The sequence below is a fragment of the Passer montanus genome, unplaced genomic scaffold (assembly GCF_014805655.1).
Source record: "Passer montanus isolate IOZ18808 unplaced genomic scaffold, ASM1480565v1 scaffold5, whole genome shotgun sequence".
In the NCBI taxonomy this organism is placed as follows: Eukaryota; Metazoa; Chordata; class Aves; order Passeriformes; family Passeridae; genus Passer; species Passer montanus.
Window position 1 is genome coordinate 5,760,215 of NW_024369929.1, and position 17,142 is coordinate 5,777,356.

At 34.9% G+C, this 17,142-nt stretch overlaps 1 protein-coding gene across 4 annotated transcripts in view; it reads left to right on the top strand.

The window, feature by feature from the left end:
* WDR72 (WD repeat domain 72) overlaps positions 1-17,142 on the top strand; it is a 102,699-nt gene that overhangs the window by 59,832 nt on the left and 25,725 nt on the right. For all 4 annotated transcript variants that reach the window (XM_039723591.1, XM_039723589.1, XM_039723590.1 and 1 more), the window contains one exon: positions 1,582-1,693. In XM_039723591.1, the coding sequence (XP_039579525.1) occupies positions 1,582-1,693 (112 nt within the window). The remainder of the gene's footprint in view (positions 1-1,581; positions 1,694-17,142) is intronic.

A 17,142-nucleotide genomic window follows, 5' to 3' on the forward strand; every position in this document is an offset into this window, starting at 1 on the left:
GTGACAGGTTCTTAGCAGATCTCTTTTGTGTACCTCTGTAAGAATTGTTTTGTCAAAAATTTCCCCAGGACAATGAAAACGTGTCCGTGTTTCTTTCTCTTTCTTAATTATTATAGATATATTGTAAGAGTCTGCTGCGAAGTCAGGATCTGTAATCCCCAAAGCTCAGGGCAGTATAGATGTGAGGAACTGGAAAATGACTTTGGTGTCCCCTGTAAAATAAAGTTCTATTATAACAAGATGAAGGTTTGTGCTATGTTGAATCACATAGGGCTGGGTTCACTTGCAGTGAACTTTTACATTGTGGACCTGACTATAGTATATTTGTCTACAATAAAAGATTTTGTCACAAAGGACACCATCAGCCTTTGTTTCACTTAATGATTTGAATTTACAAGAGCAGTTATAGATATTTTTGAGGACAAGTAATTGATTAGTGAGTTGATCTCTCCTCCAGGCATTTTGAAGGATCCTGCATATCAACTTTTATCCATATGAAACTTAAATAATTTTAATAGCTTTTTTATAAGTAGCATTTAAGCTTAAAATGTTTATAATAACATATATTGAACTTAAAGTTTTTGTATTCCATTTAAATTCATATTTAAGCTGAGGTTGAAACCTTAGATTCACCCTGTTTTTCAGGAAATTTCTTGTACTTGAGAATGAATAACTTCCCAAATGGGAAAAATTGTATTCCTTTTCTGAAGGAAATACCAGATGCAGAGAAGGTACATCATACTGAAATTTAGACTAAGAATTACAAAGGTTTGAGGTATTTTGTCTAAGGTCTTGGTGTGCTTTATGAGTGTCTTTACATCTTAAAATGTCCTTAGTTCTTACAGCACCCTTTTGCTAAAGAGAAGGAAGGTATTAACTCTGTCAGACAGTCTCCACACTGCATTGTCCTAATGCCCACATGAGGTACATCAGCTACTGCAAGTGCCATTTACAGGCTGCTCACAAGTCCAGTGGATGTTTCTTTTCCATAAGAGGGATTGGAGGAATGATATTTCCCTCTGTGTTAGACAAAAAATTTGGGGGTAGTATATTTGAGCTAGAGGAATAGAGCATCACTACTAACAACAAAACATTCTTTAATTTTATCAGAGAGATTAGATGCCAGAAATGCTAAAATAGTCAAAACCAAGTCACCCCAAGACAACAAGGTCATTATTCAGTCTGTCAAGCACTTTTGCACACATCAGAAAAAAAGAATGAAAATACTTATTGGCTGTTATCACCTTGTGTTTTACTTGTATATTTTGTTAGTAATTGCTTATCCTTGAAATCAAGGAGACAGTAGGTGACTGATTCTAGATTTCACATTAAAGAAAATGAATGTTTTTTGGGAAGCAGTCCTGACTGATAACTTACACTATTTTATTGCTATCTAGTTAACCTTTTTTTCTCAGTGTGTATGTAGAGACACGTGATTATCACTGTGTGAAAGACTTATTTTTCTAATGACATTCACCAGGACAGTCTCCAGATTTTGTGCAAGTTGGTTAAAATTGTCAAATACTTTGATAAATAATTGAGGTACTGATATTATCCAATAATAATCTGCATTTATGACAGATTGTTGAGGCAATGCAAGCAGTGCTGCTGGCAGAAGTTCAAAGGACTATTAATCCCTTGAGAAAGACAGCAATTTGCAGAGAGCCATTGGCCAGAATAGAGAATGGAAATGGTAAGTTTTGGACTCTCCCAAAGACTGAGAGAGGAATTTGCAATACATTAAAAATAATAGAGTGGTTTGGGTTGGAAAGGACCTTAGAAATCATCCAGTTCCAACTGCCTGCCACGGGCAGGGACACCTTCCACTTGACCAGGATGCTTAAGGCTTTGTTCACTCTTGAACTCTCCCAAGGATGGGTCATCCTCAACTTCAGGCAGCCTGCTCCAGTACCTCACCACAATAAATAATTTCTTCCTTACGTTTAAGCTAAATCTATCCAATTTCACTTTAAATACATTGCCCCTTGTTCTGTCACTACACAACCTTGTAAAACGTCTGTCTCAGAAAATTTTCTTTTCTTTATAAGTGGAAAATTTGTTGGTATATTATTTTAAAAGAACTTCCTCTAGAAATCAGAGCAAGCTGGGAGTACAGTTCACAATACTTTATTTCTGTGTGAGACAAGCCAAATGGCCTATTTCTAACTTTATCAGGCTAGGAGTTTTCTCATAACATTGTCAAGGAGTTAAAGGACTTTCACACTCTCTCATCACCTCTGAATACTAAAGAAGAAAAGGTAAAGTTTTTTTGATTGTATAATAGGCCTGATATTTGCAAATAAAAGAAGCACTGTATTTGAAATAGAATCAATAAATCATATTGGAAAGAAGTTTTACAAATTTATCTTTCCAGTGACATCAGACCTTACACAGCACTAAAAATTAATTGCTTAAATTTTATAACTTCATAATGTAATACAGAATATTTTATTTTTCTTTTAGAAATAACCTCCATGCAAGGAGATATCAAATGCATTTTACAATTAGATAATTTCATTTTACAAGAAGCTTACTCTTTGCAACTTTACAATGGTGCTAATGTTTATGGTAAAAAAGATTGAACCTGAATTTATGTTATGAAGTTATACTCTTTTTTTTTTAGCCCATTAGCTGAGTCTTAAAATTAAGTGACCTAAATTTTAGATCCAATCTTATTAGTGAGCCTTCACTTGGGAAACTAATTTATTATCTCATTGAGTGTGTGTGTCTGTCATGAAAATTTGTTACCAATATCCTTGTTCCAGCATACTGAAAATGATCAGTGATACTTGCTTCAGGCCACAATACAAAGAGTTGTCGCTATAATTTTGAAATGAAAAACACTTTCAGTGATTGTCATATATGAGTTTATGCTTTGCTTACATTGAATATTGTTTCAAATAATTTTGTTTATGTGGTTTGGCTCAAGCTGCATTGTAACTAAAGAAGCCCCAGCTGTAAAGTTCATGTATGGACTTAATTTCCAATTTCCTGAATTTTCAGGGTGTGTTTCAATGAAGTATTTTGACAGATTTACAGCTAAAATGGAACTAACTGCAAGTTGCAAATGCAGATGTCTCCAAACATGTTTAGATCCTTGGGTTTATTTCAAAACTTTCTGTACTAGATGAAAAGAACACTTCTGTTACGTAAAAAAGTGCTGGTATGATTCTAGAGTCAACTGATGTTTAATTCTAATTAAATATCAAACAAGTTATGAATTCAGGGGAGTTACTTCCACTCTCTGAAAAGGACATTTTTTTGTAGGTCTAGTAACAGATAGTTTTTTCTGTCATTTCATTCTTAACCTAATTATTTGATGGTTATTCAAAAAACAACTAGAAAACTTCTTTGCTAGGAGAAAAATATGCATAAGCATTCGTACTGGCTATGAATTTTTCATACTCCATGATATGAACTACATAAATACATGCTGTAAAGAAGAGTGGATGTCTCTACATATTTAGAATTTAATGTAGTCTGAAAGAGGCAGAAACATACAGAATGATTGCAAAAGAGATTTTTCACTGTATTTTATATTATATTAGATTTCTTTTTATTCTCATTTCCACTTATGTTTGTTGTATTATTTATCATAATATGTAAATAGCAGAAGTATTCTTATTTTTACTTGTAGGATTTTGTCATATTTATTGTAAAACATGATGAGTTCATAGGAAACTGAACAAATAATTTTATGATTTCTAATATATGAAAGATTATAATTATTTGTGTCTTGTAATGGTATGCAGAAATTATTAAAAACCCATGCAGGAGTAAGTCCACAACCAGTGTAATTGTTAAAACAAGTAAGTATGTCTGGATTTAGTAATTTATCTGATAGGTATGTAATATCTTATTAAATGCTCTGTATTTATGGGCTGTGCAGTAGTTGGCATCTTGTGCAATATCAAGGTAAAGGTTAAATATTGTTTTGGGTTTTTAAGTTATAGATCAAGACTAACTTTGTTCCCTCTGATCCAAAGTAAAAGAATCTGACTCTTGGCTACCATCATCATTGAACTGTATTGCATTGCATTTTTCTTTACTTGGAATTAATAGGTTAGATCTAGAGATCTTTAATCTTATTTAACTCAACAAATTTCCACTGAAGTGAATAGAAGTTTGTTGGTTTGGGTTTTTTTAATAAAAACTTTCAGAATTTGCCATTCATTTTTAATCTTTGAAGTTCATCGTATATTATATAATTGGGGCTTCTTTTTTTTTTTTTTTTCAGAAAGGTACTTATTCCTTTGAAGCTCCTGCATCCTTACTTCATAGTTAAGGGTGATCAAATGTAGACAACCACTTAACTTGATGAATAATTCATAATGCCATATTTCTCTGTCGTTACATACAGGCAGAATTGCTTATTTGAATAAAAAACTCCAAACAAACAAAAACCACAGCAAAAGAAAAAACCCAAGTCACCAAACTCATATTTTTCTAGAAACCAAGATAAGGAATTTTAAAAACCCAAACTGTGCATGTAACGCATGCCAGAGAAAGGGTTAACTCTGTTCTGTCCTAGTACATTTGTCCACTGTTGCTAAAAGGAATTATAAATACAAGAACTGCAATTTCTTTATGTTAATGTCAGAGATAATCATTTTGGGCCTGTTCCAAACATATTGATAGCAATCTTACTATTGATTTCTGCAGGATTTTCTTCAGTTCTTCAAAGAAGCTTAGGTTTTCCCTAATTTTTTTGACATTCATCATAATCTTGAAAAGTATATTGGACTTTATTGTTGTATAGAAAAGGCAAGAAGGGATAATCTCAGGTTAACAGTACCATTTAACGGGTTGTCAGTATGGTGTGGTTTTCCACTCTTATGTGAGTCACAGACAGTGATTTTCAGGTCTTGAAAATTAATTTATCCACTTTTATATCCCCATCGCACAAAGCTAAGAGGAACTATGCTGGCATTCATTTTTCATTTGTAGCGTTTGATCTTATGACATACATACCTAATCCATACCAAGTCACGTGCAGAACTTCTTTGATCAGAGGAAGTGTGGGGATAATGCCACTGTTGTCATTCCCTAGCCCACTGATTGGACACAAAGAAATTGGATATTCCCTCCTGGAGTAGATCTGAACCTGCATCTTGCTCAGTGGCAACTCATTGCTTATCCTCAGGGTATTCAGCAGTGAGCCATCTACAGAATTTTTTTTCCTTTTTTTGTGGGAATATCAAAATATTTGCATGGTTAAGGGTTAGAAACAAGATTCTCTCACCTCCAGGTGCATTTTGCGTGTAGGGCTGCAATCTCCCAATAGCTACTGCACTGAAGGGGTTTCCCATGTGCCATCCTTTGATTCTTGTTACTTCTAATGCATAGGGAGCCAAAAATCGCTTATCTGGAGCGGCATTACAGCATTCCAGGTCTTCTGGAATTGTGGGCCTCAGGATTTTGTGGGATTTGAGGAACTGGATTTATTTACCATTTAAGAGAATTGTGGGGTTAAATGTGTTTAACAATTTAATACTCAGATAATGAATTGAGGAAATGATGCATGTAATATTCCAGGAATGCCAAAAACTGGAAAAGTGGAAGGACAGCAAAGTAAAGGCTTTATTCCTAAATACAGCACAATATTTTAACTGCCTGCTGTATTTGTGAAAAAATGAAATGTGAAAAATCACAATACTAAGACTAGTTTGCAATAAATTCTGGCTTGCACTTAAAAATTCTTAGTTTAAGCAACTGCTAATGATTCAAGCTTTTAAGTATATTTGAAAGCTGTTAGCTATAACCTCATCTTTTGTATGTGGTTTTGGAGCCCTTTAAACTATTCAATTAAATAAATTGGTTCATGCAGGAAAAAAGCTTCTGCTGATAAATACCGGAGTGAAATTAATGGTGGCAATTGAATTCCACAGGCCAGTGTAAGGAATTGTCAAAGACTTACCTAGAATCTAACGATATGTTTTGTTAAAATGAGGAATCCGTGCAGTAATGGTAAATCAATGCAAGGTGGGATATAACAGCTCCTGTTCACTAGAGAGGAATAGTGACCTGCAGCACAGGGCTTTAAACACTTCCATTGTCAGCATTTCAGAAATCTGTCCAGTTGCACACTTTTTTATGTCAGCTGTTAGGAAATAATTCTGTATCTGTCTTTCTGTATAGCAAATGAAACTCCTCGCCTGCTTTTTGTCTCAAGGTTTCGTCAAGGAAGTGCAGCCAAAGAGAAGGGCGGTTCTGTCTCTGATACATCTTTCACATGGTCGTTTTGTTATAACCTACTGCATTTTCATATTAGTCCAGATATGCATTCTGACTCTGTATTTGAACAATCAAAGACCCAAAAGATACTCCTGACTTGGAGCATTAGCCCATTTGGATCACTGATGCCAACAAAAGTTACAAAATATTTTAATGAAAACTTCTGTTGCCTGACTGCTGAGGAAGTAACTTTTTGGGATATAAATGCATTAATACATTTTAACTATAAACACATTAATATAATTTATATTGCTTGTGTTCTGGTGAGATACTAAATGTCCAGAAAACTCCAACTGAGGAATCAGTATATTATCTCCAAAATGAAATTTCTTTTCTCTTTCTGATCTGGTCTTCTTATTAACACAAACATTTCATCCAACAAACCAAAGTTTTTAGGTGGAGCTGTTTTTTTGTGCTCTGGGGCAAGTTCCTATACGTAACAATTCATTAAAGTATTAGACATCAGGCTATTTTGAAAAATGATATGGCAGGCCAGTTTTGTGCGTGTGCATTAGCAATAAGCAGTGTAAGAATTGTATAATCAACATTTCATCACTATTAATGTGAATTAGATTAATCTGTAATCTCATTTTAGACTGAGAAACAGCAAACCAATTAATCTTTTATTTGAAGAATGTGCTTTGGGCATAACCTGGTGACAGCTGTAGCTTTGCTCTGTACAGAATATGCATTAAAAATGAGTATATTGTATCCTAGTTTCATATTACAAATATTTCCAGTAAAAGAATACAAATCAATGCTGTGTTTTAGCATCTAACTTGCAGTTTAACTATACCACTGTATCATGTCCTATATATCCAATTAAAACTGTAGTTTGATCCAGTAGTCTTTAATATTAGTGGTCAAGTACTAAAGGAAGTAAGCTTAAAGACTCATTCTAGAACTGCAGCTTATTTCATTCCATGCATCATATATTTTACCAGAGGACTCCTTAATGTAGCAGAAATCAGATTTGGTATGTATTTTTACACAAAATCAAATTCAAAAGGCGCCATCTCAGACTCCTACAAAACATTAGGATAGATAGAATTCACTGGTCAAGGAGGCATGAGGTTAACATATATTCTAAATTCAAATGCACAATAAACTTCAGTCAGTTTTGGTTATGTGCTTTTTCAGCGTTTACTGAATGCAAAGAATCTATAATGCTGTATTTAAATCTTTAAAGGTAAGAGCTTTGGGAGGGAAGGAGTTGTTAATACAGACTTAGAAAATGATCATTGGTTCATTTTTAGTCTCTTCTGTTTATTTAGAAGTTCATTTGGTGAGGCCAAGTGCAACATTAATCTTAGAAAGATTTCACAGTTCTGACTTGGGGCTTTAAAATAATGAGTGAAGGAACTGCAAGTACTCCCTGTTACTTGCTTAGTCTCATCTAAGACTGTCTTCTACTGGTTTTTTGTTGGTTTGTCTTTGTTCTTTTGTTGGGTTTTGGGTTTGTTTAGTTTGGGGTTTTTTTTTGAGGACCTGCTCCTTGTCACATCTTGTTTCCTTAGTCTGAATGTCTCTTTGCCTATATGGTTGTTCTTAGTCGAATGCAGTGTTCAGACTTGCTAATAGTATATAACCTGTAATCCTTGCTGGAGCCTTGGACTTCTTGTGACTAATTTAGTACACAGAGCCATGGGTCAAATAAACCCTTACAACTGGAAGACATGTGAACATACAATAAGAAATAAGCGTTTAAGTTACAAAGTAATGTTTTAATTTTTTGTATGTCATACTCTCCTTTTTTATCAATTTGTGTCTGTATAACATAGTGTTAATTTTATTCACAAAGGTAGAAAGAACAAAACCTGAAGGTTTTCACCTAGGTTATTTTGAAGTTTGTCCTTCTCCTATTTTAACTTCAATCTGTAACTGTATTAAATCTATAACTGCTCAGACTCTGTCCTCTATTGTCCACACTGTTTAAGAGCACATAGGCCTTAGAAATGCTTCCCTATTTCTCTGTGGTTTTTTGCTCACCCAGCTTCTGTAAAATCTTGTTAATAAAATAGCAAAAATAGATTACTTAAATTCTAGCACTTCCCCTAGAATTTTTTTGTGCAAATAGTTCTTGCAAAGCTGGAGATTTTATAGATGGGTCTATTATGAGAAGCAGGCTGAGGTGGGAGAAAAAGTACTACTGTGTAGAGTTCATAATTAACACTGAAGCTGAGCTCTGTGCTAACAGCCATAGATAACACAGTATCAGAATATCTTGTTCAGATTTATAAGGCACCATCTAGAGTTTTTTGTGCTGTATTATGTTTTGTAGTCTCCTGATACTATTTTTATTAATTTCTTTGCTGTTCGATATTCATGCATGATACTATGCAGGCCAGGAAAGACTTAAATAGGTTCTACCCTGGGAAGATTGTAGAGTAGGATGCCTTTCTGAGAAAGGAGTGGTTCAGAACAGCATGGATAAAGGGATGACCCCCACGCAGAAGTTCTCTTCTCAACAATATATGATTATATTGCTGCCATGCTTGAAAAAGGCTTGCAAGAGTTTGGCAATATTTTCTTCGGGCTCTGTTTGAATTTTCCTTATTATGGGGAATAAAATCTTTGAGACATTTTGACTACAGTTACCTATGGCTTCTACTGGGCAGTTAGGAAGGCAGAGCAATCTCCAGTGTGCAGTTAGCAATTTTTGTCATGCTTTAGTTAGTTTTCTGTCATGTAATTGAAATAAAATTTATTGAAGGGATTCTTTTTAGTGATATATGAAGCAAGGTACCTTTGAATTTTACATCTTATATTTTTTGTACTTTTAGGAGACACAGAATGAGTTCCTGAACCTGGTCTATAATATATATATTTGAAATGTTTCTGTCCTTGAATTCCAGAATAACAGACTCACCTACCTTATTGGGAATGAAATTTTAAAATTAATCATGCAAATATTGAACCAACAGAATTACTAATATTATCTGGCAGTAAGACAAGTTAAATGGTTTAATAGTTTTGTTTGTTAAAGAAAAAACTTGCAGAAAGAGAAATCAATCTGTTCCTAAGTTTTCAGTAAGGTAGAAATTTTTCACATGTGTTTTGTGAAAAACGTGCTGAAAGGTAAAACTACTTTATTTATACAAGTCATTATTAGTATGGAAGTAGAGATTCCCAGCTAACACACAGCAGATTAACACAACTGAACTGTGCTTGTCTGTAATAATGAGATCAAGGCATCTGTCTCAGCAAACAAAAAATGGAAATAGCTCAAAAGAAGCCTTTCTTGCCTGCCAAGCTTATAAAAAAAATTGAATCAGTTGGAGGTACATATATATCCACCACCACTAGAATGTACCTCGACAGAACTGTTAAATTTCAGGATGGACCATGTGTTCATCTCTGGGTGCACTTCTGCACCTGTACACATTTTTAGAAGGCTTAATGCATCTATTTGTATTTCATGTCTTGTGTACAGAATCTATTTCTCTTTGTTATAAAAAAGTAGACTTGATGCTGTTTCAAAGCAAATGAGCATCATTAATAGAAATAGTATTTAATATTTGCATGGTGCACATAACCAATCAGCACACAATGACTTCCAGATTCTGAAACTTAAGTTGTTCAGTATTATCTCATGGCAGGTTCATATTTAATGTTTCACTGTATGCTTTATTTTGAGGACCAAAATTATGTTCACCAAGCCTCCTATCTTGCTTCAGCATCATGTTTTAGTTCTTCAATTACATTGCTAGTAATGAAGTAAGAATTAAAGACTACAGAAACTTTTTTGGTGTATCTGAGGAATTTTTTTGTCAAATTCCAAGTGTTTCAGCAGAAGAATTTTTTCTTCCTACTCTTGGAAAAATCCAATTTAAATCACACTTAAGATATGTATCACTAATTCTCTAAAGACCAGGTGCCAGTATTGTTCTTATATGATGGATGTTAGTCACATCACCTGCTGCACTACTAGGAGATGCTCGGATAGCCTAGTGAAGAGGGTGAAGCAGGAACCTGAATCCAGGAAGTATGTCCTGTAGAATAATTACTACCTTGCCTGTGTACTCTTTCCTCTCTAGCACTCATTTGTCTGAATAGGTTTTGGATTTCTTTTTTCCTTTTTTTCTCTTCAGAAGTGTAAAAAGAGAGAAGCAAAACCTATCTAACATAATTAAAGCATGCAAGCTCAATTTAATGTACTAATAATATGCTAATGCTAAAATTATTCTGTTTCTTTTGGACATTAAGTGCTTTCAGAGTTTTGCATTTCCCCAAACTGTCAAGTTTAATGCTGGCAATGAACGTAAGTCTTTGTCTTGACTGAAAAGAGAATCTATTTTTTTTATATAAGTTAAGCAGACACTGATCCTAGCTTTGCTTTCAGTGAAAAGTAGCATTTTGATATTTTAGGCAAATCGTTCTAATAGGTGTGTCTCAGGTATTTTGAGCAGATTAAGGCCATTCTCAATGCACAGGAAAGAATTTATTATTTAATTAGTATGTCCCCTTGAAAGGTTCAATAGGGCCCCCTTTTACTAGTGACCATTGTTGTCTGTGTCAAGGTGTGATATATAGTGTATTATATGAATTACTCTTCTGTCAGCAGATTATATTGGAGAATAGTAAAAAAAAAAGTCCATGACTTTAAACCTGTGCTTTTATGTAATGAAATATAATGGTTTAGTTGCATGGTTAGGAATGTTTTAAAATAGGACTTGTATGTGGTTAAGAACTTACACTGGTGGCAAGCACATTAGAAATAAAGTAAAAGCACCAGCAGAAGGTCTGAGCTAACAGGCACAGCAGGCACATCTGCCTCACATGTTCCAGGAAAAGCAAAGCAAGTCACCAAAAGAAAAATAGACTGGCAGATAGGGCAGAGAAGACCATTGTTTCCAGTCTTCTCATATTTGCATCTAGTAGATAGATTTGCAAAACAATTTCTTTACAGTTCCATATCTTATAAGGGAGTCATTTCCTTCAGCCTGGAGTAAGCTGGTTTTTGAATGGTCTTGGATGGTCAGCACAAATGTATGCTGGTTTTTAGTTATGTTCCAGTACAGCTCATAGGTATTATAAGGTAATGTTCTTTTTCGCTCTTTGCCTGTGCTTCCTAAAATGTGCTTTTCACTATCTCTGTTTTACTATCTAAAGAGGATTTAAGGGATAGAGCTACTCTTGAATAATAAATCCCCCTTTCCTTGTTGCCCCCTGCTCCAAGTCACACCAAAGTTGATACTGCAGTTGAAGCCTTAGCTCTGTGATGTGGGTTATTTTTTTCCTAAATTGATGAATGAATAACATGACAAGCATAATCTAATTTATGGGGAGACAAAATTGATAATTTTGGGATCAGTGGTCAGATGTGTATGTTTTTTATCTTCAAAATAGATACATGATATTGCAGTATATTTACATGCCCATTACATAGTAATACAACAGTACAAAACAAAGAATTTTCAGTCTTTCTTTCTGCCTTTGTGTAATACTTAAAATTCTTTATGAGATTTTAGAATAGAATGTGAGGGGGAACTGACCCCTTTATAAAAGATATTGTAGAACTCAGTGCTTTCAGGAGTCAAGCAGTAAAAACCTTGCAACAAAACAAAAACCTTTAAGAACCTTGTTTATTGAATTCTGTTGGCTAAAACTGCCAAAAATAAATTAATAGCTGTTACCACTGCAGTGCTTTTTTTGTTCACAAGAAAAATACCTTGACATATTTTTTCATTCTGTGATTGGTGCACATTTCAAGGGTATAAATTAATCTTCAAAGGATCCTAGGGAATATCTTTCCTGGACACTTCACTTATACATCAAGTTGGCCATGTTAGCAATCTAATCACAATCCTGTAATTCAGTGGACAACAATTCCTTATTGTGAACAGCATAGCAGCTTTTACTATCATTTAGGTCAGCCTAAGATTGCTGATGCACCATATGTTTCAGGCCACGGATGATGGATGGTATCCTCTGGTGCCCATCCCTAAGTGATTGGAAAGATTGAAGACACACAGTTCACTTAAGCTTGCTTACTATTACATCAAGTAATCAGTGTGATAGGCAAACCTGTGCTCTCTGTGTCACACTGCCCAACTTTCTGCAGGGACATTGTGTCAAAAAAACAATCTAAGAACATTTCCAGATGACAGGCCAGTTACTAGAACAACCATTTAACAACTGGATTCATCTAAAAAGCTTAATAACATGGAAAAGTCAATACATGTTTTTAAAACACCTTTATTTATATGAACCAGACACGGTGTTTTGTTTTTAAAGGGTTTTTTATTTCAAGATTGAACTTACGCGACCAAGGTATAATAAAGCAATCCTTTTCATAGTACAGCCTCTAGTATGTCAAAATATAGTGTTCCTAATCTTAATCAGAGAGAAAGAGTACTTTGAGATAATATTAAATGCTTTAGAAGTTGTTTACAGTTTTGTGGGTAGAAACATGTAACATCAGTTTACAGTTTAAAACTGAAATATTTTTTTTTATTTCATAATGCCTGTCTCTACTGACAGCACTCAGTGTTGTTTTTATTTTCCTCAACTCTGTTGGACTAGTATCAAACCCAGGAAATTGAGAGCATCTTCCTTTTTAGGAAGTTTTAGGTGGCACTGTGCTGAGGAGTCTTTATATGATACAGGAGGAAAAGCCTAGATAATACTCTAAATGTGATTATGCATAAAAATCCTGTAAGATTTGCAGCATTTGTTTCAGCAGTCAGAATAGATCCAACCAAATAATATCAAGTGAGGTGTTTAAAATTTTATTATTTAAAACTGCTACTGGTCTATGTTATTGTAAAAATGGTAGAATAACTGAGTTGAAAGCTGTACATAGGTCACAGTATCTGTATGCCACTTCAACCATGTAAAAGGCAGTTCTGTGAATTCAAAAGTCAGAATTTCAGGGCAGACTTCCTCTTGTCAATCCTTTGATAGATGACGCACTGAATTCCATAACCAGACAATTTAGGCAGCAGCCTCTAAAGTAAATATTAAACTAAGGTAATGGAAAGAAAAAGCTATTCTGAGGAAAAGAGCTTGGGGAGTAGTGATTAACACTGACTTTAAAAGCAAGGCTGTCAAAGACATGGGGTGTAGATGTGTTGGTATCAGCAAGACTCATCATTGCAGAACAGAAAATGTTAGAAAACTGAGTAATTCTTGTAGACAGTGTCTGAATATATGAACCTGTCCTTGTTAGAACTGAGGCTTTTGCTGTCAATGACACTTGGGTTGCTTACTGAGACACTTCCTGGGGAGAGATGTTTACTGCTTTTCTGTAACTTATTCTGCTCTGGGGATGCTCACAATGGAACACTAGAGCTGAGAGAGTAACCCAGAACAAAGTCTACAAATGAATGCGAGGACGAATTGAAGCATTTCAAATATAAATTGCACTAGACTGGAATAGTTCATTTGGAAGAGGCTTACAACAACTGTTTAGTCCAGAACACTACTTTGGCCTTGTCAATGAGGGAAAGAGACCTATAATTAAGGAGAAAGGACTTTAAATATCTGAAAACATATTTTTCTTCAAAGGACATTTGAAGAGAGTGAATGAGAGTAACTTCTGGAAAGTTGCTTTAGCGACCCCATTAGCTAATTAAACTAAATTAAAATATAGCCCAGCGTCAAACTCATGTACTCTAAAAATTCTTTGTGGAATTTTTTGCTTTCCTAAAATCAGAAGTGTCAGTCAATGTGGGAAGTGTAGAAGTGACTGGGTCATAGTATTTGTCTCCAGGTTGGACTTTGAAATGAAAGAGGCAGTACAGCCTTAGCCAGTGTGAATTACAGGCAGCTGGGAGAACCCCAGACAAAATATCCTCAATTTGTACTGTGAAGAGAAGTCACTGCTCTTGTCTGAATTGTGCTCCACAAGTCAGGATTGTTTAGGTGGCTGTAAGTACTTAATATTGTTCAGGTAGTGTAGTATCTTCTCCTAAAAAATGATGTTTGTTAGATATCACAAACATGGAGATAAGTATTCCATTTCTGCTAAAAGTAAATGTGCTCTAATTGTCCTCAGGCTTTGCGAAGATGTGTTTTATGATATCTGTAGCATCACATCAGTGAAGAATGAAACCACCCCCAAGTCATTAGGAAGATAGGATTTACATTTTGGAAAAAGTAAATTAGCTCCTTTCTGAGGGAGGAAGCACAAGTAGATTTTGGCTCTTATGCATAGCAGGGATTTATCTGTATCTTTTAAATGAGGCACTTCCCCGTGAACAATCAGCCCTATCCCTGCAATAAGAACCCTGTGATAAAACTGATTATATTTTTTCAATCAGCATAGTTAAACAGAAGAGAGGTTAAGCTTTTAACTACTGCAATCTGCTGTCCTTTTTAAAATCTTATAAAGATGGCAGACACTTATGTTAAACACAGTGGATTGTTGGTAAAGTTAACCGTGTGCATCCAAAAGTGGCAGAATATGGACTAAGGTGCAACCTCAATCTGTGCTGTAATAAAGTAGCTGTTCATCTGTGGTCAGAGATCGTCATGAAAGACCTTGAGTTCCTTCACTTTATTTTGCAGAAAGGCCATCAGACAGCTTTGCATCATCTAACTCTATCAATCAAGGACCTCAACCACTGCCTTCTGCTGAAAGCTTTCCTGTTTGGCTCTGTTTTTCACAGACAGCTCAATAACTTGTCTGTGGAGCTGTGATAAATGTACCATGTGCTTCTAAACTGTCTCTTTAACACTGAACTGAATTTCAACTCGTAGTGCTTGTAACTAATTGTTTTCATCAGAAACATTTTTTTTTTACCCATTATTATTCCAGAGGCTCTGATTATCTCTCTTTTTTTTTTTTCTATTATCCTATGGCAATGGTAACATTTGAAAGCTTCCCTACATACAATGGACTCCTAGAAAACTAAATTTTACTCAGTGAATAAGCTGCCTAGTATAAAGAAAAAAATTAAAGGGAATCTGTATGAACAAGAAGTATAAATCTCTAATGTTTTTTTTAGACAAGTATGTATGAAGACCAATGTTTCCTTGTCTGTGATTTGTGAGCCAGTTCTAAGTGAAATTCAGAAGAGAAGACTAAAATTAAGTGCAGTTTAAGGATTGAGAAAATATGATGACTTATGACAAAGCTCTTCTAAAATCTGTCATATTAATTAAGATCCTAAACAAGAATACAAGTAAAAGCTTTATGTTTTGGGTTGTTAGACATCTTGGAGCTTATATGCAGAGAAACTGTTTCTTTGAAATTAAAAAAAAAAAAGATTGCAGTATGTTTATTACTGTGATAATGTGCAAGTTCTACTTTGAAAATTCACAGCTGATTAGTTCATTCAAGTTGGAAAACTGTAGTACACATTCAGAATCAGAATAAAGCAATCTTATCAAGGAAATGTGGCATATGTAATTATTTAAAAGAAAATGAAAGCCACAGATAGCAGAAACTGTTCTGGAATATGTGAACATGGCTCTTCTCAAGCGTAATTTTGCTAGAAACCTGGCAACTAGGGCTTTGATTTTTGGCCTGTATTTGAATGGAAAATGTACCAAGATGAAGATCTAATTTCTAGTTTTCTTTGTAGTGATTTTAGGAGGAGGAGAGGAAAGAGCATGAGGCATGTTAATTGCTTTTGGGAATAAGCTATTCCAGGTTAAGAAGAATAAATATTGTACACTCTGAAAAGTGTGTTGATTTTTAGTGAACAGTACTAATTTACACATTCTTCATTTAGAGTACAGAAGTAAAATGGATCCTTTGGTGGATGTAGTCACAGCATAAATGTGCAGAATAAAAAATGAAATGGGATGGTGGTGTTGTATTGCATGAAAAGCAGGACAAGCAGTAGAAAAGAGCAGCCCATCATATATTAGCTGTCACTACAATGGTGCAGGGGCAGAGGGTACATCAAAACACAGCTAGATTTGTTTAACAGTTTTAGTGTGTATTACCTATCTAGGATGGTTTTCTGTAGGAGAATAGTTTTCTGTTATTACAGTACCAGTTGGGTAGAGTCATTTTTCTGATTCTCCTTTCCCTACATATATCCTTGCAAGCCTATAGTGCCATCCACTCTGTTATTTGCATTTGCTTTCTCTTGCTGAACAAAGCTAAATGGAATTTCTGCTCATAGATGATCCCACTGGGTGGATCTCTTGAGTCCTCCTCTCTCTCTTCAATTACATTTTCAGGTGTTCATTAAGAGATGTATCTCCAAACCCTGAATCTAATTCCAGATTACACTGTTCTACTTTGCACTATTTCACCAGTAAATAATTAACGTAAGTCCAGCTGATTTATGTAATGAAAGATTTACTCTGCTAGGCAGAAGGTTCTGCTGGTGCACAGCTTTGTAGTGTCTTGTTGGGGGAAAATGGGTATGAAGCTACTGTGAACAGCTCTTGACTTCCAAAATTTCTTGTGCTCTCACAGTCATGAAATGGAGAAGCCATTTTAAGGCAGATTGAATGTAATGTCTAGCAAAATCTAGCAGACGTACAATACACATAATTGTCTAGTGGCAAGACAGAAATCAAAGCAGCAAGACTGAGTACATTTTACTGATGCACTAGATGCAGTAAGAAAACCTTTCTTCATAGTGGAAGCTATTGCTGTTTTAAATACATGAGGCAAAGCCACAGGCAGATTTTTGAGCAACTTTTATAATTGAATAGATTTATAATCAAATTCTATTTCAATTGCGTGCAGGCTGAGAGTGCAGGAGCTAGTTACTGTTACTGGTTCCCTAAATGAATCCACTAAGATTTAGAAGCTGGGTTCACTAACAATGAGTTTAATTGGTATCTACACACAGTACTGAAGTCCCAAAATTGTATTCTGGGCACACACTTGACTCAGTGAAAAATTGGGATAGATTATGTAGAGACAGTGTGTAATTCCCCTTGCAAAGTCCTCACAAGTGCAGAGGGAAGGCGAGTGGCCAAGACAATCCCTTGCATGCG